Below are 23947 nucleotides of genomic sequence, written 5' to 3'. Positions count from 1 at the left end.
CAACATAGTTGGAAGACACACTATCTGATTTCAAGACCTAATATAAAGCTGCAGTAATCAGAACTGTGTGGTACTGGAGAAAGCACAGATACATAAATCAACACAACAGAAACAGAGTCACGCATGTGTAGTCAAGTGATTTTCAATAAAGGCACAAAGGCAATTCAATGGAAGGAGGATAGTTTTTTCAACAAATGATGCTGGAACAATTAGATATATGCAAAAAAATGAACTTCGATCCATTCCTTGTACCATATACAAAAATTAACTCACATGGATCATTTATCTAAATGTAAAATATAAGACTATAAAAAATGTTTGAGGAATACATGGGGGGAATCTTTGTGACTGTGGTTAGGCAAAGATTTCTTAGATAAAACACCAAAAGTATAATTCGTATAAGCAAAAATTGATAAACTGGACTTAATCCAAATTTTAAACTTCAGCTCTTTGAAAGACATTGTTTAGAGAAGGAAGAGATAAGCCACCAACTGGGAGAAAATATTTACAAATCACATATTCAACAAAGAACTTTATCCAATATATATATAAAAAACTTTACAAAGTCAATAATAAGAAAACAAACCACCAAGTTAGAAGAATGGGCAGATGTGAACAGATACTTGACAAAAAAAGATGGAAGGATGGGCAAACAAGCACCTGGAAACATGATTAACACATTTGTCATTAGGGAAATTAAAATTAAAACCACAGTGAGATACCAGTAAATACCTACTAGAATGGCTAAAATGTATAAAACTGACAATATCAAGTGCTGATGAGGATGTAGAGCACTGCTCATGGAAATGTAAAGTGGTACAGTTACTTTGAAAAAGTTTCTCATAAAATTAAACATACTGACAAACATCAGTAACAAACAACATCAGTAACAAACAAACATCAGTAAATCCTACTGATTTACCCATGAGATAAAAACTTGTATTCACACAAAAACCTGTACGCAAAGTTTCTAGCAGCTTTATTTATAATCTCCCTCAACTGGAAACAACTCAAATGGCCTTCAACTGGTGATTGTATAAACAAATTGTCACATGTTGATACAATGGAATACTACTCACTCCTAACAAGTGCCACAACACAGATGAGCCTCCAATGCATTACAGTAAGTCAAAGCAGCCAGACTCAAAGGCTACATACTACTGTATGATTCCATATGCACAATCCCATTTTTATGACATTTTGGAAAAAGGCAAAACTAATAGGGACAGAAGACAAATCAGTAGTGGTTGCCAAGGACCAGAGGTGGGGGAAAGAAATGACTACAAAGGACCACAAGGAAATTCTGGGGGGTGATGGAACTGCTCTGTATTTTGACCGTGGTGGTGATTACATGACTACGCATTTTTCAAAATATCACAGAACGCTACATTAAAAACAATAAAATAGTTTATGGTTAAAAAAGATATGAAATATGGCAAAATGTTAAAATCTGGCAAAGCTAGGTGATAGATGTCCAGGTGTTTATAATATTTTCTATACATTTTTGTATGTCTAGAGTATTTCCTAATAAAAAGTTGGATTTTTAAATTATTTTTCATCAAAAGTAATGATTTTTTTTAAAAGCGTCTTGTCTTCTGACGTGGCATCACCTATGCAGTATTTTACTAAAAATGTTTAACCTGAACACAATCATGAGGAAACAGACAAATCCAACCTGAAGGGTATTTTGCAAAGCAACTGCCCTTACTCTTCATAAATTTCAATGACATCAAAGATACAAAAAAAGCCAGAGAACTGACCCAAATTCAAGGGGAATAAAAGGCCATGACAATTAAATGCAATGTATAATTTTTTATTGGATCCTGGATCAGAGAAAACAAGTTACAGAATACATTATTGGCACAGTTGGAGAAATCTGAGTATGGATTTTATATTAATGTATCAATGTTACATTTCTCAAGCGTGATAATTATATTCTGGTTATGTAAGCAAAAGTCTTTATTCTTAGGAAACACACGCATAAGTAGAGTTTACAACTAATTCTCAAATGGTTCGGCAAAAGAAATCAACAATTTTATATACATATATTATTAAGAAATATGCAAATATGACAAGATGTTAACAATTGTTGACTCTAGGTATAGAGCATATGGTTATTCTCAATATTGTTTTTGTAACTTGTTTTTGAGTTTGAAAATCTTCAAAATATTAAGATGGGGAAAGATGTTTAAAAATATTTTGAAGGCATCATAGATAATTTGAAGTTTCTAGATTGTTTCAATTTTTTTTTTTAATCTGCTACTGAAACCTAAAAAACGTAGGCCAGGTTCAGTTTTACCCTCCAGAAGAACAAGTGGCTCAAGCTGCCAAGGTTGGGGCCTGCTGCTTCCCGCCGATGCCATAAGGCAATGCTGCCCACACTGCAGTCATCAGCCTTACACAGTTTTTTCCCTGCATGTCTACGATATTTCCATTAGAAAAACAGTATCTATATAATATTTTGGTCCACTTTCTTCTCCTTACCTCTACCATTCAAACTTGAATACTTTATTTCTACTCAAGTAAAAGTAGAATCAGCTACCTGGCATGAGAACTAAATATCTCACATCATTAAATTAATAGGATTTAATTGAATTAAAGTATGTTCTTTATTATTTCTCAGGAATAGTGACTCATGTTTCCCACACGTTATTTCCCTTTACTTTCATTTATCTGGGTAACTATGTAATGAGTGTCTCTTTTCCTACATTCAGTAACATGAGTGGGTGTAAGTATAATTTATAACATCAGTAACTGGACTCATCGTTAATTACCAATTCATGTTCAATTCCCCTTAGTATATGGTATTTGCATAATAACTTCAGATATTTTAGTCAAGTTTACTTTCCGACATCAATTATAAAAATTAAGACGTTAACTTTAAAACGTTATGAAATTTCCAGACTAACTAGCACGTGGCCCACTTTTGCTCATACTGTCGTGAGAGGTCCATGGGCAGCTACTGCTTCAATCTCAATCCAGTCTCCTCAGAACAAAGCAGCATCCGGGTAAGCACTCCAGCAGGAAAACCACTCCTGACATTCTGTTTGTGGATTTCACTGACGGTACTGAAGTCATACACTCGGCCAGCAGAACAGCTGCTTCTACCACATTATTGAGGTCACAGCCTGCAGCTTTCAGAATCTCACCCCTATTTCCAAGGCTTGTTTAGCTTCTTCTGTCACCCCTCCTGGCACAAGCTGTCCCTCTGAAGGGTCCATACCTAGCTGTCTTGAAATGTAAGTGATCCTTTCCACTAACAAAGCTTGACTGCAGGACCAATGGCCTTGGGGCTTTCCCTGTGCTGATCACCTTTCTGATCAAGGATGACATGACATCCTTTTCTCCTGCAGTGCTTCTGGGTCTCACTGCATTCTGCCTTCCCCATTTCTGACACAACTGCATGTTCCCTGGGATGCTTCCTTTACATATATTTTTAATCAACACCTTTTTTTCCCCTTAGCCTCATCCTAACAGGTCTGTAATGCTAGTTATGATGTTTTTATTTCTAAAATATATTACAAATACATAACTGTTAAAAATTTTAAATTTATTTTTAATTGTGATAAAGTACACATAAAATTTACATCTTAAACATATTCAGTAGCATTAACTACATTCATATTGTTGTGCTACCTTGATCACCATCCATCTCCAGAACCTTTTTCATCTTGCAAAACTGAAACTCTATATCCATTAAACAATAACTCCCCATGCCCCACCCCAGCCCCTGGCAACCACCATTCTGTTTTCTGTCTTCATGAATTTGACTTCTCTAGGAACCTAACATAAGTGGAATCATGCAGTACTTGTCCTTTTGTAATTGGTTTATTTCACTTAACATGATGTCTTCAAGATTCATCCATGTTGTAGCATATATCAGAATTTCCTTCCTTTTTAAGGCTGAATAATATTCCATTGTATGTAAATACTACATTTTGCTTATCCATTCATCTGTTGGTAAAAACTTGGGGGAAAAAATTTATCCATGTAAAAGCTAAATTAATCTGGAAAACTACAGCTGGTAATGGTACCACACTTGAGGAAATACTCCTATATTGGATAGAAAATTTGCTCTGAGTGTGAGCAGGGTAAGAACCGGCAGTGGGGCCAGACCAGAGCTGAGGGGGTAGAGAAAAGGGTTCTTGGGTCCAACTGAGAAAAGAGGGGTTCCCAAGATAGAGGCAGTGAGAGTCCAGCAACTCCTTCCAAAGTTCATGGATTTGCACATGGCAGCATCCGTACCCCCTGGAAGAGCCCTGTCTTTCTAAAGGAGAAATCAGACTATTTAGGGAAGGTGGTGGAGAGGAGCCTGCCAGTTACATCTCGAAACCCTAAAAGTCTCAGAGCAAATCCTCTGTAAGAATCAGCTGCTTCAAACGCTTGTGAATCTCTGTTGGTATAAACTACATAAAACAGGAACAGGAAAGTTGATTTTTTTTTTAAATGCCATCATGCCTCTCCTCTGCCCACCGAAGTATGATCTTTTCCAAAAAGTTCTTTATATTTCCTTTTCCCAATACCCACCCCTTTGCTCTGGTTTGTAAACTCCTTCCTGCAAGTACACACCGTGAACACACTACGTGCTTTCCCGGTCTCTGGCATCTTTAAGGAGCACGCACCTCACTCAAAGGAGAAGCTGCAGTTCAGGTCGCTCTGCAGGCCCCCTCCGGGGCGCACCCCCGCTGCCCCCCACCCCGACTCCAAGGACGGCGAGTCCAGAGGAGCCCGCGTGGGGAGGGGCTGGCCGCCAGAGTCCTGAGGCGCGAGCGGGAAGGGGTCCCCACGAGTGCAGCCGGGACGGGCGTGTGTTCGGAGGAGAAACACAGGTCACCCACGCCCCTGTCCAATGCAGGTGGGGACCGGCCGGAGAGGACCGGCGTCGGGGGAGAGTAATAGGTCAACGGACCGAGGGCGCGACGGGGGCCTCACCCAGCGCCGAACCGGGACCGGGAGAAGGGGTCAGAGTCCGTCCCTCCCCCTGAGGTTCTAGATACACGACACCTAGTTCAATCCGAATTTCGGAGAAACAACGAATGATTTTTTACTCTAAGTATGTCCCAAATACTGCATGGGGCAGCCTTGAACGAAAATTCCCCGTTGTTTATCTGAAATTAAGCGTCCGGGATCTCATCCGGCACCCCTTCCCGCGGGTCCCCAGCCGGGGCGGACCCTGCACGGGGAGCGGGTGAACGGCCGGGCTCAGGGCTTCGCGCTCACTCACCTTCAGCACCAGGACGTGGAGCATCTTCCCCGAGCCTCGCAGGCCACCGGGCAGAATCGCCCGGGAAACACGCGCAGCGTAGCGGCCGCGCCCGGCTCCTGGTCTCCCCGTCGCTACTCCTTCGAGATGAACTTTTGGGGGCAAAAACAGAGTCTCCTGCAGTGCCGGCCTTCGCGGAGTCACGCTTCCTCTCCAGGTCAGCGCCGCGGAGCCCGCGCGCCCAGCCCAGGCCCCGCAGCCCTGGCCCAGCACCGCAGCTAACCGCAGGCTACGCGCCGTCCTCCAACCTGAACACCGGCGAGGGCTCACTGGGGCTCCCGCCCCGCCCCCCAGCGCCCGCCCCCTGCCAGCGCACGCCTGGAGGATTCCAGAAACCGTGTGGCGCGCCAACCGCCAGTACAACTGGCCGCAGCAGTGCTCACAGCGCTTGGGGGCCGACGGGGGGGCGGAGCTGCACGGGGCGTCACGTGGCTCGCTCCCTGGGTCCTCGCGAGCACTCACCTGAAGCCTTCAGTTTTAAATGTAAGTTTGAGTTCCAGAGGTCAAGTAAACATGTGCTTAAAGCTCCAAGCAGCAAAAATGTGCTGCCAGTCTGGAGGAAAGCACAACGCAAAGTACATGAAGTTCACGTGTTACTGAATGGGGCTAACCAGGCCGCGCCCCCCTCCCCAATCACCCGGCCCAGTTCACCTGAAAGCTCCAGACCTCGTCAAAAAAAAAAAAAAAAAGGGAAATCACCAGGTCGGATTTAAACACGAGGTCTCAGAGGCAGTTCCCAAGCCCCAAAGAAGATGCAGAGTACAGCCCTCTCCCACTTTTTTTTTTCTTAAAGTTGTGTTTTTCTTCACTTTTTACTTTTTGGCCGCACTTCAGGGCATGCGGGATCTTAGCTCCTCTACCAGGAATGGAACACTTGCCCCCTGCAGTGGTAGCACACAATCTTAACCCCTGGACCTCCAGGGAAGTTCCAGCCCTCTCCCAGTTCTTTGTGTGGAGTTAACACTTTTTTCCTTTGACTAGGTACCATGCTACAATATGGTGTTTCCCAAACTTTTCACAGCATGCCTCACAGAAAATGAAAATAATTATATATCACACTGAGATGAAGAGTCAAGATTGTTGAAATGGGAACTCACTGCATGGCGCTCCAGCCACCCAGGCCTCTTGAGGCTTAAGGGGGTCAATATCTGTACCTGTCTCCCCACTCCCCCAATTAGTGGGAAGTACTTTTATTTATTTGTTTGTTTATTTATTTATTTATTTATTTATTTATGGCTGTGTTGGGTCTTCGTTTCTGTGCGAGGGCTTTCTCTAGTTGTGGCAAGCAGGGGCCACTCTTCATCGCGGTGTGTGGGCCTCTCGCTATCGCGGCCTCTCTTGTTGTGGAGCACAGGCTCCAGACGCGCAGGCTCAGTAGTTGTGGCTCACGGGCCCAGTTGCTCCGCGGCATGTGGGATCTTCCCGGACCAGGGCTCAAACCTGTGTACCCTGCATTGGCAGGCGGATTCTTAACCACCGCACCACGAGGGAAGCCCTAGAAGAACTTTTAAAGTTGTATTTATTTTGCATCAGTTGAGATGGAATGAACTTTTGCAGTTATGTCATTCAACCCAAAAGCAGAAGCCTGATGCCTGCCCAGGGTCTTTCCAAGACACCTCAGTTATCTTTTATGGACTTGTTCTGTGCATCAGAGAAGGCATTTGTCGTGGTTCCCACTAATATTATACATCTGTCAGATTATCCTTGTTTCTAATGTATTTTTTCCATAGCTTAATATTGTGTTACTCGCTGCAAGATTTTCGTATCTTCATTTTTAACTGTATATATCAAACTAAAATTAACTTTTATTTATTGGTTCCTATGATGAATTCCATCTCATCTGATTAGTAGTCTCTAAGCTCTTCTTGCTTGTGTTCCCCTCTTTTTATTTTTAGCCCTCATGCAGTATTGTTTTTAAACAACTTATAATTAGATTTAATTTTTTCCAGTTTTGAGATATAATTGACATATAATATTGTATAAGTTTAAAGTGTACAACATAATGGTTTGATATATGTATATATTGTGAAATGATTACCACAGTATGTTTAGTTAACATCCATCACCACCATCCATCCATCCGTTACAAAATTTTTTCCCCTGTGATGAGAACTGTTACCATCTACTCTTTTAGCAACTTTCAAATACATAATACAGTATTGTTAACTATTCTCATCATGTACATTACATTCCTAGACCTTATTTATCTAATAACTGGAAGATTGTACTTCTGACCACCTCCACAATTCCCCCACCCCTACCCCTACCTCTGGCAACCACAAATCTGATTTCTGTTTCTAGGAGGTTGTTTTTTGGACTCCACATATAAGTAAGATAATACAGTATTTGTCTTTCACTGTCTGCCTTATTTTACTTAGTATAAGGTCCTCAAGGTCCATCCATGTTGTCTCAAATGCCAGGATTTCCTTCTTTTTATGACTGAATAGTATTCCATCACATACATATATATAGATAAATAGGTAGATAGATAGATACGTATATCTTTATCTGTTCATCTGTTGATGGACACTGAGGTTGTTTTCATGTCCTGGCTATTGTAAATGGTGCTTCACAGAACATTGGGGTGCTGATATCTCTTCAGAATTTCTCTCAGATATATACCCAGAAATGGTATCATATGATAGTTCTATTTTTAACTTTTTGAGGAACCTCCTTACTGTTTTCCATAGTGGTTGTACCAATTTACATTCCCACCAACAATGCACAGGTGTTCCCTTTTCTCCACATCTTCGCCAACACTTATCTCTTGTCTTTTTGATGATAACCATTCCAACAGGTGTGAGCTACTGGTATCTCATTGTGGTTTTGATTTGCATTTTCCTAATAACTAGTGATGTTGAGCACCTTATCATGTACCTATTGGCCATCTGAATACCTTCTTTGGAAAAGTACCTATTCAGGCCCTTTGTCCATTTTCTAATTGGATTGCATTTTTGATATTAACTAGTATGAGTTCCTTATATATTTTGGATATTAACCCCCTTATCAGATGTGTGGTTTGCAAATAGTTTCTCCCATTCATTTGGCTGCCCTTTCACTTTGTTGATCATTTATTTTGCTATGCAGCTTTTTAGTTTGACGTAGTCCCACTTGTTTATTTTTAATTTTGTTGCTTGTGCTTTAGGTGTCATATTCAAAAACTTATTGACAAGGCCCATGTCAACAAACTTTTTCCTCTATTTTTGTGGTTTCAGTTCTTACATTCAAGTCTAATCCATTTTGAGTGATTTTTGTGAGTGGTATAGGATAGGGGTCTAGGTTCATTCTCTGGGCTCTCAATTCTATTCTGGTGGTCTATGTGTGTGTTCTCATGCCAGTACTACGCTGTTCTGATAGCTTGGTAATATCGTTGGAAGTCAGGAAGTCAGGAAGTGTGATGCCTCCAGCTTTGTTCTTCTTTCTTAGGATTGCTTTGACTATTCAGGGTCTTTTGTAGTTCTATATAAATTTTAGAATTTTTTTTCTATTTCTGTTTAAAAAAAAAAGGCCATTTGAATCTTGATAGCGATTGATTGAAGCTATAGATGCCTTTGGGTAGTAGGGACATTTTAACAATATTAATTCTTCCAGTCCATGAATGTGGGATATATTTCCAATTGTTTGTGTCTTCACTTTTCTTCATCAATGGTTTACAGTTTTCAGGATAGAGGTATTTCACCTCCTTAGTTAAATTTAGTCCTAAGTATTTCATTGTTTTTGATGCTATTGTATATGGGATTGTTTTCTTTGTTTCTTTTTCAGATAATTTGTTGTTAGTGTATAGAAATGCTAATGATCTTTGTATGCTGATTTTGTACTCTGCAACTTTACTGAATTAGTTGATTAGATCTAACAGTTTTTCAGTGGAGTTTTTAGGATTTTCAATATATAAAATCATGTGTTCTGCAAATAGAGACAATTTTACTCCTTCCTTTCCAATTCTAATGCCTTTTACTTCTTTTTCTTGCCTGATTTCTTCTAGTACTATGTTGAATAGGAAGGGTAAGAATGGACACCCTTGTCTTATTCCTGATACTAGAGGAAAAGCTTCCAGCCCTTCACCACTGAGCACGATGTTGGCCGTGGGCTTGTCATCTATGGCTTTTATTATGTTGAGTTCCTTCTATAACTAATTCGTTGAGTTTGTTTTTTTTTTATCATGAATGGATATTGAATTTTGTCAAATACTTTTTGCACATCTATTGAGTTGCTCATATGATTTTTATCTTTCATTTTATTAATGTGATGCAGAACACTTATTGATTTGCGTGTTGAACCATCCTTGCATTCCAGGGATGAATCCCACTTGATCATGGTGTATGATCCTTTTAATGTGCTGCTGAATTCAGTTTGCTAGCATTTTCTTTAGAATTTTTGCAACTGTATTCATCAGGGATATTGGTGTGTAGTTTTTTTTCTTGTAGTGTCCTTTGGTACCAAGCTAATTCTGGCCTTGTGAATTTGGGAGTGTTCCCTCCTCTTCAAATTTTGGAAGAGTTTGAGGATTGGCATTAATTCTTCTTTAAATGTTTGGTAAAATTCACCAGTGAAGCCATCTGGTCCTGGGTTTTTCTTTTTGGGGAGGTTTGTTTTTTTTGTTTGTTTTGTTTTGTTTTTAAACTACTGATTCAATCTTCTTACTCATTATTGGCCTGTTCAGATCTTCTATTTCTTACTGATGCAGTTTTGGTAGGTTCTATGTTTCCAGGAATTTACCCATGTCTTCTAGGTTGCACAGTTTGTTGGCATACTGTGTTCATTGTACTTTCTTATGATCCTTTCTATTTCTGTGGTATCAGTTGTAATGTCTCCTCTTTCATTTATAGTTTTATTGATTTGCATCCTCTTTTTTTCTTGGTTAGTCTAGCTAATGGTTTGTCAATTTTATCTTTTCATAGAATCAACTCTTAGTTTTGTTCGCCTTTTCTATTGTTTTCCTATCTCTATATCATTTATTTTTGCTCAAGTTTCTATTTTTATTTCCTTCCTTCTGCTAACTTTGGGCTTGGTTTATTCTTCTTTTTCAAGTTCCTCTAGATAACTAGGTTTAAAAACATTTAACCTAAGATTCTTTATCATTTAATAAATTTAACCCATTTTCATGCATCAGCATGGTTGATATTTATTCCTACCTGAACTATCTTATTCTAAGCTTTTGTTTTGTTGCCATTTTCATATTTTCTATCTTCTACATTAGGGGTTGTGCTCTGCTTTTGACTGATTTGAAAAGTGACCATTCTGTTTTAAATTCTAATAGCCACTTTTGCATTTCAAAACACTTAAACAGGTATTATCACAAACCTGCAGTCATTGATTCCCTCCTTTCATGTGTTTTTTTTTATTCCTCCCATAGCCACTTCCTGTTAATGATAACATAATCTGGGATTATTGAACCAAATTATTTTTGTAAGAAAGTTACTTTTTTTTTTTTTACAAAATACGTTAAAATTTGAATTATTTTTAATACTTGCAGTGCTTTTTAGCCATATTTAACTATTCATACTTACTTCCCGTATTTAATTTCCACACTCACCCTTAGGACTTCTACCATGCATTTCTACTTCAAAAGTTTTTATTTCCAATAATCAAAATTTTAATTATCTACAGTATTTCTATCAAATCGTATTTTTCAGAGCTCCGGAATCTTCAGAACCCATATATAAACAAGGACTATTTCTGTGGCTTTCACACATGGTTGACATAAAATGACTGACCACACATGTCCTTTTCCCCTCAGAATATGCTGTCCAGTTTATCATGTTACTGTGTGATACACACTAAGAGGATTTTGTGCCTCTGTGAGTAATCTTTTTTCTCCCTGAAAATCTATGCATTCTCTGTCTTTGAAATTCAAAATATCATCCAGGTATTGAACAATTTTTCTTATTTTTGCTTTGACCATAGCAGGACCTTTTTATCTGAAGAACAATATTTTCCTTCAGCTCAAGAAAACTTTGTTCTCTAAATAATGCTTTTCTTCTATTTATTTGTTCTGGAATTTTCATTTAGACATGCCAGTAATCCACATATTAGATGCCCAACCTCTGTTCTTAATGTCTGTTTTTCTGAAGCCACAGTAACAAGGAGACCCAAGAACAAAAACAGTTCAGAGATCCAGGTTTGTCTCAAGGCAACAGTATGTGCAAAGGTTCTGAGGTGGGAAAGAACTTTGAGCAGTCAAGAAAGAGAAAGAAGACCCTTCCGATGGGATTACAGAGGGAGAGGGGTGTATGATGACATCAGAGAGAAAGGTGGGGCCTTGTAGACCACACATTTAGTGTTTAAGTGTCAGGAAAAGCCATGGAAGGGCTTTAATGAGGGCACTGACAGGACATGACTTAAAGTTTCAATGTCAAGTTCACTTTTTCAGGAGGAATGCATTTTGAGGGGGAAGAATGAAAATGAAGAGACTGGCTCTGAAGCTGTTACAGTTGGCTAAGAAACAACTATGGTTTAGACTAAGGCGATAGCAGTGCAGAGGTGGGCAGATGGGAGTTTCAAGATAATTGTGTTTAATAGATCAATAGGACTTGCTAGTCACCTGGATATTGGAATGAAGGAAAGGGAGGAATCATGAATGACTCAGATTTTTAGCTTCCGTAACTGGTAACTTAACTTCCCTTCTGATACAGGGAAGGCTACGCTGAGGGAACCTGCTTAGGAGGGAAAAGTATAGACTAGGGAACAAGCTAAGCTGTTTTAACAAAGAGATCCTAACATATAGTGGTTTATATAAAATAGAAGTGTATTTTCATTTTCACATAACAAGCAAGAGGTGAGCAATCCAAGTGGTAGGCAGTTATGCTTTAACATCTGTCTTCTGTCTCTGGGTCCAAGGTAGCTGCTCCAGTTGCCACCATTTCCAGCCAGTGAGAAGAGAAAAGAGAAAGTGGAAGGCAAGCAATTTCCGTTTTAAAGAATGTGACCTACATATGCCCATATATGAGGGCTCCCCCAACAAATCATCCCGCAGGAGAGAAGAAGTCCCCTTACGTTCAAGTCCGTATTATATTTTCCATGTTATAGGGCACTCCTGTTTTATATTAACAATGAACTGTGAGGACAAGAACATATTAGCCTGATGCCAGCCCAGTTTTGGATTCTTACGGAGGTCATTCAAAAGCTGGTCTTGCTCTGCCTCTTTATGTGAGGAAAGCATTGTTTCATCCAATGCTTGGCTGAGTTGTGGTTTCCTTGGCGACTGTAATACCAAGATGCGATGGGCAGACATATTCAGACCTCTGCTTTTAGTGACAGGCAACAGATGCCACTTGCTAGAAAAAGAATCAGGTTCTACTCTTGGCTGTGGCACTAACTAGCTGTGTGAATCTGTTTCTCAGTTTTCTCATCAGCAAAATCATGGTGTTCTTCCAATTATAACATTCTGTTTTCTGTGAGAATGAAAGAATAGTATGCCCAAGGCCAAAAGTGAGTAAAGAGAACTTCTATAGATTCAGAAGCCAGACTGAATGCTAATTATATCTGTGGCTCTCAAAATTTACATGTTGGAACCATTTACCAAAGACAATAGATTTTCCTCTGGATCAGAGTTCTCAAACTTGGCCAGATAATTCTTCACTGTGGGTGGCTGTCCTGTGCATTGCAGGATATTAAACTGTACCCCTGGCTTCTCGCCACTAGGTGGTAGAAGCGTCGCACTCTCAGTTGTGACAGCCCAAATTTATCCAGACACTGCCAAATGCCCCGGAAGGGCAAAAGTGCCCGGATTGAGAACCACTGATCTAGATGTATTCCTCTAAGTAGGATTAAATAATACACATAAACTTTAATTATCAATAGCTCTATTTTATAGATAGGAAAACCAGAACGTTTCATGAAAAATGAAATTCAATGTACAATGCATAATATAGTCAAAGATCTAAAATGAACTGGCGTCTAAACCATTTCCCATCTTTAATCAATAAACATTATTCTCTTAAGAGGAGGTGAACAAATTACCCATATTAAAAACACTGAAAACAAACACCATTAGTAAGTACCATTAAATGATGAATAGTTCTACATCCCTCTAAGCTCTCTGGATTCTGTTAACTAGCCCTCCAAGGTAAACATAATTATGGCTTTTGTTATGGCTTCATATTTCTTTACAACAGTCACTAAACTAATTTCCAATCTGGTAAACCTAATAACTCACGCCATTTAGTTTTAAACAGAATTCTCTCTTAATCATCAAGCTAAAGTCATAAGAAAATAATGACACAGTCACTTGAAGGTCACCTCAGTCTACTGTTCACCATGTATCTAATCATACATCCTTAAATTAATTCCAGCAGAAAGTCTAAGGAATTTATGGATCAATCTCCCAGCACATCAGGCAGAGTGCTAATACAGTTAAAAGACAATACAGTAGAACATCTTATTTAAACTTCTGATAACAAAACAATACAGAAGCGGAAATCCTCGTGAAAATTTTTTTCTCGTTTTGGTAACAAGATCATTAATACTTTATACTTGTGTGATACTGTAAGGTTTAAAGAATAAAATAAGAGAGCTCCGTAATACACTTGAAATATGAAAGACTGTACTAGAACTTACAGGCACAAAGTTGTTTAAGTTCCAGGCATGTCTAGTCAACCCTCATTTTTCATCAGGACAACTTCAAGGAGGCCAGCTTACAAAGAAGCCATTCTCTACAGACGGCTCTTACTCACTACATAGTTCTTAGGGTAAACATGTTTATACTTTGACTGAACTGTCACGTGGATGTTATAATCATGGCGATTGTACATCACTATTCGGTGAAATTTCTTGCCTTCTTTCATGATTTCTTCATTCTTTTTTTCAGTGGACATAAGATTTTCTAAATAGTTTGAATCTTCTAAGTACATCTCATCTCCTGAAAAATAATATTTTAATTTTAGTGTTATTTTATAAAACATTCCAATATATTTGTGATATATAAATCAGTGTTTATTTTTATCTATTTCAGGTGTTTGGAACTGAGATAGTTGTTAAAAAATCCTAATTTTTTGTGCTTACCTCAATTTATTTTTTGTGTTTTTAATACCCCCCAACCCTCCCCAGTTCTCCAATTTCCAGCCAAGAATTTTCCTTGGGTACATTTATGACTAGTATTTTTTCATCCTGAAATATAATTTTTTACACTAATTCATGACTCTCTTTATCCCATTCAATGTTAATGTTGGCCTTGATATCCATATATTTTTGGTGTTTCAATGTGGGCTGCTCTAATCATTTTAAGGTTAAATTACAGAAATTATTATTTACACATCAAAACTGCTAAGCTGTCCCACTGTAGGATGAATAACAAATATTTTCACAATTCTGAGAAGTGAGATAAGCAGCCCTAAGTGAGACAGGTCACAAAACTCCACCGTAAGCGGCTACAAAACCTCTATCCTGTACTCACCCAACAACAATTGACCACCAACAAACTCTCTTTCAATCAAATAAGTACAATTTACAAGTTCGCATAATTTAAAATTAAAATGTAAAAAAGTGAGCTAATATACAAGAAAGAATTTTGTTAGGGTCTAGGAAATATATTTACATAAGTGTATATAAAGTAATGTATCCAGAATTTCTGGTTATAATAGATACTATGAATATCTTACAGACCTTGATCTTATTTAATTAGTACCTCTGTAGTGTGTAAAACAGAGACTGTAGTTCATGTCTCTGTGTGAGATAATACTGCCATACGGCCCAGAGCATTAAATGTGAATACTAACAAAAACATTGATAACTCACTGATTTACCTGGTAAAAGCTGGATTGTTCCATCAGCAGTTAATAATGTGATTGGCAGCCATCTTTCCACCCCTTCTAATTCACGATCCAAACAAAATTTGTGCAAGTCAGAGAGAGAGGCAAAGTGTTCTAGTCTTCTTATTTCGTAGAACTGTGGAGGTGCAAGCCAAATTTCCTTTGATATGAAGCTTTCAGTTGCCTCTGACGGAGATGACCACTGCAGAAGACAAAGGTAAGGCTTCCTGAAGTTTATCCTATAGACAACGCAAGACTCGAGATCCTTAGATCAGTACCTAAGAGCTAACTGAAAATGTAAAAGTAATTCATTAATGTGTCTTGCTAGATTCCTCTGAGACAACATGAAAAGATTTGGTGAAGAAAGCTGGGTTGATCCCCTTCAGAGGTTGATTATTGGGACACTGATCCTGAGAACTAGTAAATAAACCAGGATAGATCACAAAGGGTTGACCTGGGAGCGTTGTTCAGCATAAAAGGCAGGAGATGCTAAGAAGGCAAGGTGGTTCTGGTCACTCCTAAAGGAAGACTCTGAAGTATAAACTCATGACAGCAGATTGAGAATTTAGTGCCCATTCATTCCTCTCATAAATGGGCGCCTTGGCTAGGCACTGAGGATGTGGTGGTGGATGAGACAAAGATCTCTCAGGCCCTAATAGGGCCTTCAGCAAACAAAATGTAGCATGATGTGTGCCATGTGTTACAATGAAGGTAAAGAGGCCGGAGCAAGAGAAGCTTTCAGGAAGGTCAAGAGATGTGACTCAGTCTATCGGCCCAGGAGTGTAATAACTGCACGGTATCAACCAGATAGCACTTACCCATTTCACTTAAGTGGCCTCACTGCTCTGACCTGCCCACTTTCCCAAGCCTTCCTTCCATACACATTTAGATAAAAAGAGCTGATTCAATAATATGAAATAACCCCAAAAGGTCTTTCTTCAACTGGTTTACTAAATATCTCCTTACACTGGGGAAACTGATTCTCACACCCAAAACCAGGGAGTTGAGATTGACTGCCTTGAATATCTATAGGCCCAAAGTTTACAAGCTTGTATGAGAAACCTGAGAAACTTGTTAAATCTTCAATCTATGGGGCCCAGCAATCTATGCTTAATAAGCACCCTAGATTCTTCTGAAGTTGGCCAAGGTTACATTTTGAAAAACAAAGCTCTGGCCTCAAAGGACCACCCAATCTCTAAGGTATCCTGTGAGTTCAGTGGTAACAATGAAGATAAAGGGTTAAACAATAGCCATTAACTCACTTAATTCAACCTGTTCAGGTTGGTCTAGACCATAGGCTAAAATAACTTAAATAACTTATTGTTTATTGGTTACTTGTCACTAGTTTTACTAGTTACCAGTAAAAGTATTGTGAGCAAAAATACTTTACATAAAGTATTTCCAATCCTTAGGATAACCCTGCATACTCTCATTTTACAGACGAGAGAACGTAGGAAGATCCTCCAACTAAAAAACCTGGGCTTCAAACTCACAGGGCGGTGGTGGGGTGGGGTGACGCTGGCTCTAAGTTCCACTGTTGCCCCTCAGTTTCTGAACTTCGGCAGTACTGACACTTTAAGCCGGATAATTCTTTGTGGAAGGATATTCGGCAGCATCCCTGGGCTCTACCCAGTAGAAGCCGGTAGAAGTCCCTGAGTTGTGACAACCAAGAATGTCTCCTGACGTTGCTAAATGCACCTGAGGGTGGGATGGGTAAATCATCCCATGTTGAGAACCACTGCAATGAGAAGCCCGCGCACCGCATCGAAGAGTAGACCCCGCTCACCACAACTAGAGAAAGCCTGCATGCAGCCACAAAGACCCAACACAGCCAAAAATAAATAAATAAAATAAATAAATTTATTTTTAAAAAAAAGAAAGAAAAGGGAGAAAATTTGAAAATATAGCAATAAATCTATTCAAAATAAAGCAGAGAAGAAAAAAGATTGAAAAAAATGAACAAGGCATCAGGGACCTGTGGAACATTATCAAGTGGTCCAACATACATGGAATCCCAGAAAACAGAGGGAGGTGAAAAATATTTGAAGAAACAAATAATTAAATAATAAAACAAAAAGAAAACCATGCACATCATAATCAAATTACTGAACACCAATAATTAAGAGGAAATATTTAAAGTAGCCACATACACCAAAAACACAAACACACATTACATACAGAGGAACAGAGAGTTAAAAGCAAACTTTTCTATGAGATGATGGATGTTCACTAAATTTACTGTGGTAATTATGTCATGGGATATGTAAGTCAAATCATTATGCTGTCACCTTAAACTTACACAGTGCTGTATGTCAATTATATCTCAATAAAACTGGAAGAAAAAAAAAGACTTCTCAACAGAAGATTATGCAAACCAGAAAATAATGAAGCAACATTTTTAAGTACTGAGAGAGAAAAAAAAAAAAACCCAAACTGTTAACCTACATAGAATTCTATACCCAGCCAAAATATCTTTCAAAAACCAAAAGCAAAATAACGTATTTTCAGACAAAATTTAGAAGATTCACTGTTTAGAATGAATTTAGATTCATTCATTCTAAACAAATTTAGAAGATCTGAAATACATGACATATTAGAGGTAGTTCTTTAGGCAGAAAGATACCAGATGTAGATTAAATCCACACAAAGTAATGAAGAGTGCTAAGAATGGTACATGTGCAGGTAAACATAAAAGACATTTCCCCCTCATTTTCACAGTCTTTAACAGATTGACTATTTAAAGCAAAAATAATCAGTGTATTATAGAGTTTATAATAGAAATAAAAGTCAAATGTATGACAACAAAAGCATAAATGACAGGAGGGGAGAAATGGAAGTATATTATTTTAAGGTTCTAAAACTACACATGAAATGAGAGATGTATATTGCAAACCCTAAAGCAATCACAAAAAGTACAGTTAATAAGTCAATAATGGAGATAAAACACAGTCCTAAAAATACTCAGTTAATCCAAAAGAAGTCAGGAAAAGAAGAAAAACAGTTCAAAGAATAGAGGGGACAGACTAAAAAACTAACAGCAAGATGGTAGATTTGAAGTTAACCTTATTGAGAATAACACTGAATACAAATGATCTAAACACTTCAGTTGAAAGGCAGAAACTGTCATATTGGATAAAAAAGTAAGACTATATGCTGCCTACAGGAAACACACTTTAAATATAAAGACACAGATTAAAAGAATGGAAAAAGATATACTATGCTATTGCTAATCAAATGAAAGTCTGAGCGGCTGTATTAGTATCAGACAGTAAACTTCAGATTTCAGAATAAGGAACATTGCCAGGGATAAAGAAGGATATTTCATCATAATTAAAGGCTCAGTCCATCAAGCTTGAATAGTCCTATGCAGCACTTCACAAGGGAGCTTCAGAATACACGAAGCAAAACCTGATGGAACTGAAAAACTGAAAATAGAAAAAGACAAATCCGCAATTATTCTTTGAAGATTTCAGCATTCCTTTCTCAGTACTTGATGGAACAGGTAAATGATATGAAAGACCTGAGGACACTATCAACGAACTTAACCTAACTGACAGTTCTACAAACACTCCATCAAATACAGCAGAATACACATTCTTTTTAGGTGCAGAGGGATCATTCACCAAGGTAGACCATATTCGTGGCCATAAAACAAGTCTCAAATGAAACAGTCTCAAATAAATTTTAAAAGACTGAACTATGAGGAAACAAACTGCTGGGGGTTGAAATGAGTTAATGCACGGCAAGTGCTTACGAAGGCGCCTGGCACCTGATCAGCGCTAGCAGAGCTCCTAGCGTCTCCGCTGGCCTCCTGCTGGAGAAACCGCGTGCGGAGACACCGTCGAGGCCCTGGGGCTGTGAAGCCGGGGAAAGTAGAAAGCAGTTCACCAAGGTCATGGCTTTAGGCTGCTGGCCGGGGGCCGGACCACCTGGGTCCCATGCCCGCTCAGTCGCGTACTGGCTGTATGTCCCTGAGCAAGCGAATTAGCTTCCCTGGGCCCGGCCTATCTGGAGGTTCCGGGTGGGCCTGGGCCGCCGGCCGGGGGTGGGGTCCTCATTCCCAAGCTCCAGTGGGTCCCCACTCCGCGCCGGGAGGACGCCTACCTGGCAGTCCACCACCTCCACCAAGTCGGGGAAGACCGGCGGCGGCTCGCACAGGCAGCACAGAAAGAAGGTGGTCTCGAAGCGGCGGCCACGGCGCTGCGTGAAAGGCGTGAGCCAGGCGCTCCAGTCGTGCAGCGCCCAGATGTCGGGAGTGCAGTCTAGGTGAGCGCACAGGCGCAGGAAGTGCTGCGGGTCTCGGCGGACGCGGGCGCGCCAGTCGGCCAGGGCCGGCGGCGGCGCGAGGGCGCGGCCCGGCTCGGGCGCGGCGGGCCCGGGGCCCCTGGGCCGCAGCAGCAGCACGCCAGCCTCCTCGAAGGCCTCGCGGATGGCGCAGATGCGGAAGGCAACGTCATCCGGCAGCGCCGCCTCGTCCCCGTCGGTGGCTCCGGGCCTGGCATCAGGCAGCACCGGGAAGGTGGCGCGTCTGGGCGGCGCCGGGCCCAGGCCGAAGCGGGGCGGCCGGTGGTGCGGCGCGAAGAGGCTCAGCCAGTCGGCCGAGCGGTCTGCCGCGTCCAGCACCCCACCCGGGAAGACGTGCGCCCCGGGCAAGAAGCCTTGGCGCGCGGAGCGCAGCAGCAGCAGCAGCCGGAAGCCCTCGGCGGGCGGCGGGGGCCGCGGCGGGGCGGCGGCCACCGGGAGCGTCCAGCCCGCAGCCAGCACCACGGTGGCCGCCCGCCGCCAACTGCTTGGGCCCGGCCGCAGGGGGCCGCTCATGGCGTGTGGCGGCGCGCGGCTTCCGGGCTCAGCTTCTGGTGAGGCTGGAGTTTTCCCCGGGCCTGAGGACGGAGGCCGGCGTCTCGCTGGGTGAACTCCCGGCAAGGTGCGCGCTGGGCGATCGGTGAACCCGGGCTGTTTGGCCTCACCCGCGCCTGCCTGTAAGGGGGAGAAGCAGGCGTGTGCCAGTGCGGTGAAGCTCCGCCTCGAGTGCCGTTGTTCCCAGCCAGGTCACTCTCGCGGGGCAAGGGCTGTCACAGCCGCTTGCTAGGAGGACCTCAACACCCTCACTCAGGACACACGGACCAAGAGCAGGAATGCTTATGATTGCACAATGACCTGTCGAAGTAAAAGTGCGATGCAAACCTAGGTCTGGTGACACCTATCCGACCAAAACCCGAGAACTAGGACTTTCTCGATTAAACAAAGAGGGTTTGTTTCCTTTGGCGGGGGGGTGGGGTAGGGGTGGATGGGGGGGCGTCCAAGGGCTAGGTGTCCGAGCTTTGCAATGAAAAACTGATGCATGAACCAGATACCAAATTACAAATTTCACACTGCACAGTCTGAGTGTGAAAGGTCCTCCTTGAATCCCCAGACAAGCTCCCATCTTGTGATCTGGACACCTTTTATTGTCAGGGCACCTGGGACCACCTTAAGCCCCTTAGGTCACTGGATAATTTCCACTTTCATGGGAGAATTTTAATCCAAGCCTAGAGATGGAAATTTTGCTCTGCTCCACCTTTAGAAAGAGCCTGTTAAAGCAGTCTTCTCTTTTATAGCTCCTTATTCGTTACTAACGGTTTCTCCACAATTGCTATTATAGTTGATCACCCATTTGTTATGTGTCCGGATGTGCATATAGACTATTGTTGAGCCTCATTTTCAAACTATCATTTTAATGTGGGATATTCCCTGGGGGAGAATCCAGAGAGGGCAACAGTAGTGTTTAGGTTGATTTTTGTTGGCATCATTTTCTAAAGATGCAGATCCCTGTGTACTGACCGCATCCCAGAAACAGGAAACAAGACCACATGTTTAGAAAAACACACAGAGGCCAAGGGAGAACACATGTACTGTCAGGTTGGGGGAGGGAGGTGGAGTCTGCCAAATTTCATCCCTCTTGGGTCTCTGCATAATCCACAGTTAGGGACCCCTCCCTTACCTGCTTTCCCACTGCATGGCTCTCTGCTCTGAGACAATCATTTCACAATCTATTGTGGAGTCTAGGATGGCACCCTGGAGCCTGTGTTTTTAACAATCCCCCAACTTCTCCAGGTGAGTTCAGTGCTTTAAGCCATGGGAAGCCATAAAAGGTGGTGACATGATTAAGTTCATATCTTCAAAGGTCACCCTGACAACAGCCTGATGACTCAACTGGATGGGGCTGTTCTGGAGGCCCGTGGAACGTGCTGGGGAAGAAATGGTGAGGGTCTAAACTAGGAGAGTGGCTGTGAAGAGGGGGTGAGGTGGGAGGAAGGGAATGATTCACCAGAGAGTATTTAGGAGGTAGACTTGAGGTAATGTGGTAATTGGTTGAATATGCAGAGCAAGGGAAAAGAAGGAGTTAAAGTTTTAGCTTGGGAGGTTGAAAACTCAGTGGCTTCAAACAATGAACATTTATTATCTCACAGTTTCTGTGGATCAAGATTTCAAGAGCATCTTAGCTGGGTTGTTCTGTCTCAGTATTTCACATGAGACTGGTGAGCATGTCAGCTGGGGCTTGGTTAGGGGCTGAGGGATCCATTTCTACAATGTGTCACTCATATGGCCGTTGGCCAGAGGCCTCAGTTCCTCACCATATTGGCCTCTCCATAGTGCTGCTTGGATGTCTTTGAGACATGGTAGTGAATGATCCAAGAGAGTGGAAGGAAGAAGTCATGATGCATTTCCTGACTTAGCCTCAGGAGTCACATTCCATCACTTCCACAGTATCCTATTGTTACACTGGTCAGCTCTATTCCGTGTGAGAGGGGACTACATGAAAACACCAGGTGGTAGGGAACATTGGTGGTCATCTTGGAGGCTGGCTACCACAGTGGATAAAAAAACCATCGAAGCATCAGGAGAAAACAGGTAAATTCCTCTATAGTCTTTGACTCAAAATCTAGAAGCATAAGGGAAAAGATTGATCAATTTGACACACTGTGCATATTTATAACTTTATTATGACAGAAGACACCATAAGAAAGTCCAAGATATAATAAACTGAGAAAATATCTCTAATGCCTATCACAAAGGACTGAGAAGAAAAAACCTCCAATTGTGTAGAAAATGGGCAAGAGATATGGAAAGATGGTTGGTTGTGATTTATGTAAGGTCACACGTGCAGCAAGTGTTGTTTGGAATCTGTCTCCAGACCTGTTGGCGTGTCTTCCAAGTGTCCTGCTCCGCCCTGTTCTGCCAGGGGCACAGTGCCAGCTACTCCAGGCCTGACAGTAAGTGCACACAACCATCCCCTACTAGGGCTAGCAGTTACCATGTGCCACTTGATCACAAGAGTTGAGTCATTTTGTTTATGACAACAGTTGCTTACTTCAGAGAAGGACACTTGACTCTTGGTTCTTATGTTCCACTGGTCTGGTCTTCCCCAGCTATCTTTACAATAAGAAATGTTCTTATTTGATTAGAACATGCATGATCCCGAAAGAAAAAAAAACAACTTTCCAAGCGTCATATTGTTTCTTACCCATAGCTCCAAGTGGACTTTTATTTCAATCTCTACTTCATTGAGCCCAGATTCATTTCTGTTATCCATTATTTATCATGTTTTTCAGTGGAAAAAGAAAGGAAGAGAATGCGGGGTCTAGCCATGGAGAGATGACTTCAGCTTGGAGAATCCATTGTAGCAGGAGAGTTTGTTCAGCCTGCCTAGAAACGAAGGTGTGTCACTGCAGTTAAATGGAATTCACCTATGAATGACCAGCAACATCCAGTGCACCAAGAATCATCACATAAAAATGACTTCTCAAAATGTTTTTTGAAAAGGGTTTAAAAAAGGTGCACAATATGTTTTCTCAAAAATGCATAGATTCCACTTAGGTGACATTCTGGAAAAGGCAACACCGTAGGGACAGAAATCAGATCAGTGGTTGCCAGATCCTGGGGTGAGAGGAAAGGATTGCCTACAGAGGACATGGGGGAACTCCTGGGTGGTGATGAAAACATTCTAGATTGCAGCGGTGGATACATGGTTGTACATATCTGTCAAAACTCAAAACTGCACACCTAAGAAGGGTGAATGTTACTGTATTTAAATTATACCTCAGTAAGTCTGACTTTAAAAATGTACAGATTCCAACTTCTAGATCAACCTGAATTTCCCTCTGTAACCTTGACCTTTTTATTACATACCTTCTTTCGTTGACAAGTTTATCTAGTTTTAATCTTCAAAATGATTTCCAGCCGATTTTACCTAAGTTAGAGAAAGTTAATGTTTTCATATATATTGCTTCTTTTGTCCAACCGTCCCATTTTAGGCAGCCAACATTTATTGAGCCCTGTGCCTGCAAAAAGTCTTCTCTCAATATCCCTATGAAGTATATCCTATTATTACTCCCATTGTAAGGATAAGGAAATTGAGGTCAGGGAGATTAATGAAAATCTTCAATAAGAATGGATCTGGGGCTTCCCTGGTGGCGCAGTGGTTGAGAGTCTGCCTGCCGATGCAGGGGACACGGGTTCGTGCCCCGGTCCGGGAAGATCCCGTATGCCGCGGAGCGGCTGGGCCCGTGAGCCATGGCCGCTGAGCCTGCGTGTCCGGAGCCTGTGCTCTGCAACAGGAGAGGCCACAACGGTGAGAGGCCCGCGTACCACACACACACACACAAAAAAAAGAATGGATCTGAACTCAGGGGTACCCTATTCCATAGTCAGTGCTCCTAACCTCGATGCTATTCTGTCTTGATGCTGCATTTCAAAACGTGCTTCTGATTCCCTGCAGGTAAGATTCCAAAAGTTTTGCTTTGCCTGTTTGTGGCGCCTGGCGGGGTGGGGGAGGGGATGTGTGTTCTGAACTTGTTTCTCATTATAAATGAGACCCTGTTAAAATTTATATTTTAATAACTAATATTTTCTAGATGATAAGAGCATTCAAACTTTTATTGTAAAAACAATATAACAA

At 41.3% G+C, this 23947-nt stretch overlaps 2 protein-coding genes, 1 long non-coding RNA gene and 1 pseudogene across 5 annotated transcripts in view; 1 reads left to right on the top strand and 3 right to left on the bottom strand.

Annotated features, from left to right (window-relative positions):
• The window catches only part of TDRD12 (tudor domain containing 12), an 81253-nt gene extending 75713 nt beyond the window's left edge, over nucleotides 1–5540 (bottom strand). For both annotated transcript variants that reach the window (XM_082862956.1, XM_082862958.1), the window contains exon 1: nucleotides 5225–5540. In XM_082862956.1, coding sequence (XP_082719082.1) covers nucleotides 5225–5248 — 24 coding nt within the window. In that variant the 5' untranslated portion in view covers nucleotides 5249–5540. The remainder of the gene's footprint in view (nucleotides 1–5224) is intronic.
• On the bottom strand, nucleotides 2931–3333 carry LOC309977068 (2-iminobutanoate/2-iminopropanoate deaminase-like; annotated as a pseudogene). Its single transcript has one exon. The product of its transcript is annotated as a 2-iminobutanoate/2-iminopropanoate deaminase-like (transcript).
• A 7356-nt stretch (nucleotides 5541–12896) lies between the features above and the next one.
• On the bottom strand, nucleotides 12897–20041 carry NUDT19 (nudix hydrolase 19). Its single transcript, XM_082862671.1, has 3 exons — nucleotides 19114–20041; nucleotides 15004–15211; nucleotides 12897–14120 (listed from the first exon to the last, which is right to left on the bottom strand). The coding sequence occupies exons 1-3, from the start codon at nucleotides 19825–19827 to the stop codon at nucleotides 13915–13917; spliced, it is 1128 nt and encodes a 375-aa protein (XP_082718797.1). The 5' UTR covers nucleotides 19828–20041; the 3' UTR covers nucleotides 12897–13914.
• Nucleotides 20042–20344: 303 nt separating this feature from the next.
• On the top strand, nucleotides 20345–23641 carry LOC309976860. Its single transcript, XR_014327012.1, has 2 exons — nucleotides 20345–22262; nucleotides 22602–23641. It is a non-coding gene; the product is annotated as an uncharacterized lncRNA (long non-coding RNA).
• Nucleotides 23642–23947: the final 306 nt, after the last annotated feature.

The sequence above is a fragment of the Leucopleurus acutus genome (assembly GCF_964270905.1).
Source record: "Leucopleurus acutus genome assembly, chromosome: 20".
Lineage (NCBI taxonomy): Eukaryota > Metazoa > Chordata > Mammalia > Artiodactyla > Delphinidae > Leucopleurus > Leucopleurus acutus.
Note: the sequence above shows the minus strand (reverse complement) of the source record. Positions and strands in the feature narration are given on the sequence as shown.

Bases quoted from the DNA above. Each gene is read 5' to 3' on its own strand.
- NUDT19 (XM_082862671.1), bottom strand. From the start codon at position 19,827: ATGAGCGGCCCCCTGCGGCCGGGCCCAAGCAGTTGGCGGCGGGCGGCC. The intron at 15,212-19,113 runs GTAGGCGTCCTC...TGTCTTCTGCAG, and splicing joins TGGAGGTGGTGGACTGCCAG to TGGTCATCTCCGTCAGAGGC. The intron at 14,121-15,003 runs GTAAATCAGTGA...ATTATTTTTCAG, and splicing joins AACAATCCAGCTTTTACCAG to GAGATGAGATGTACTTAGAA.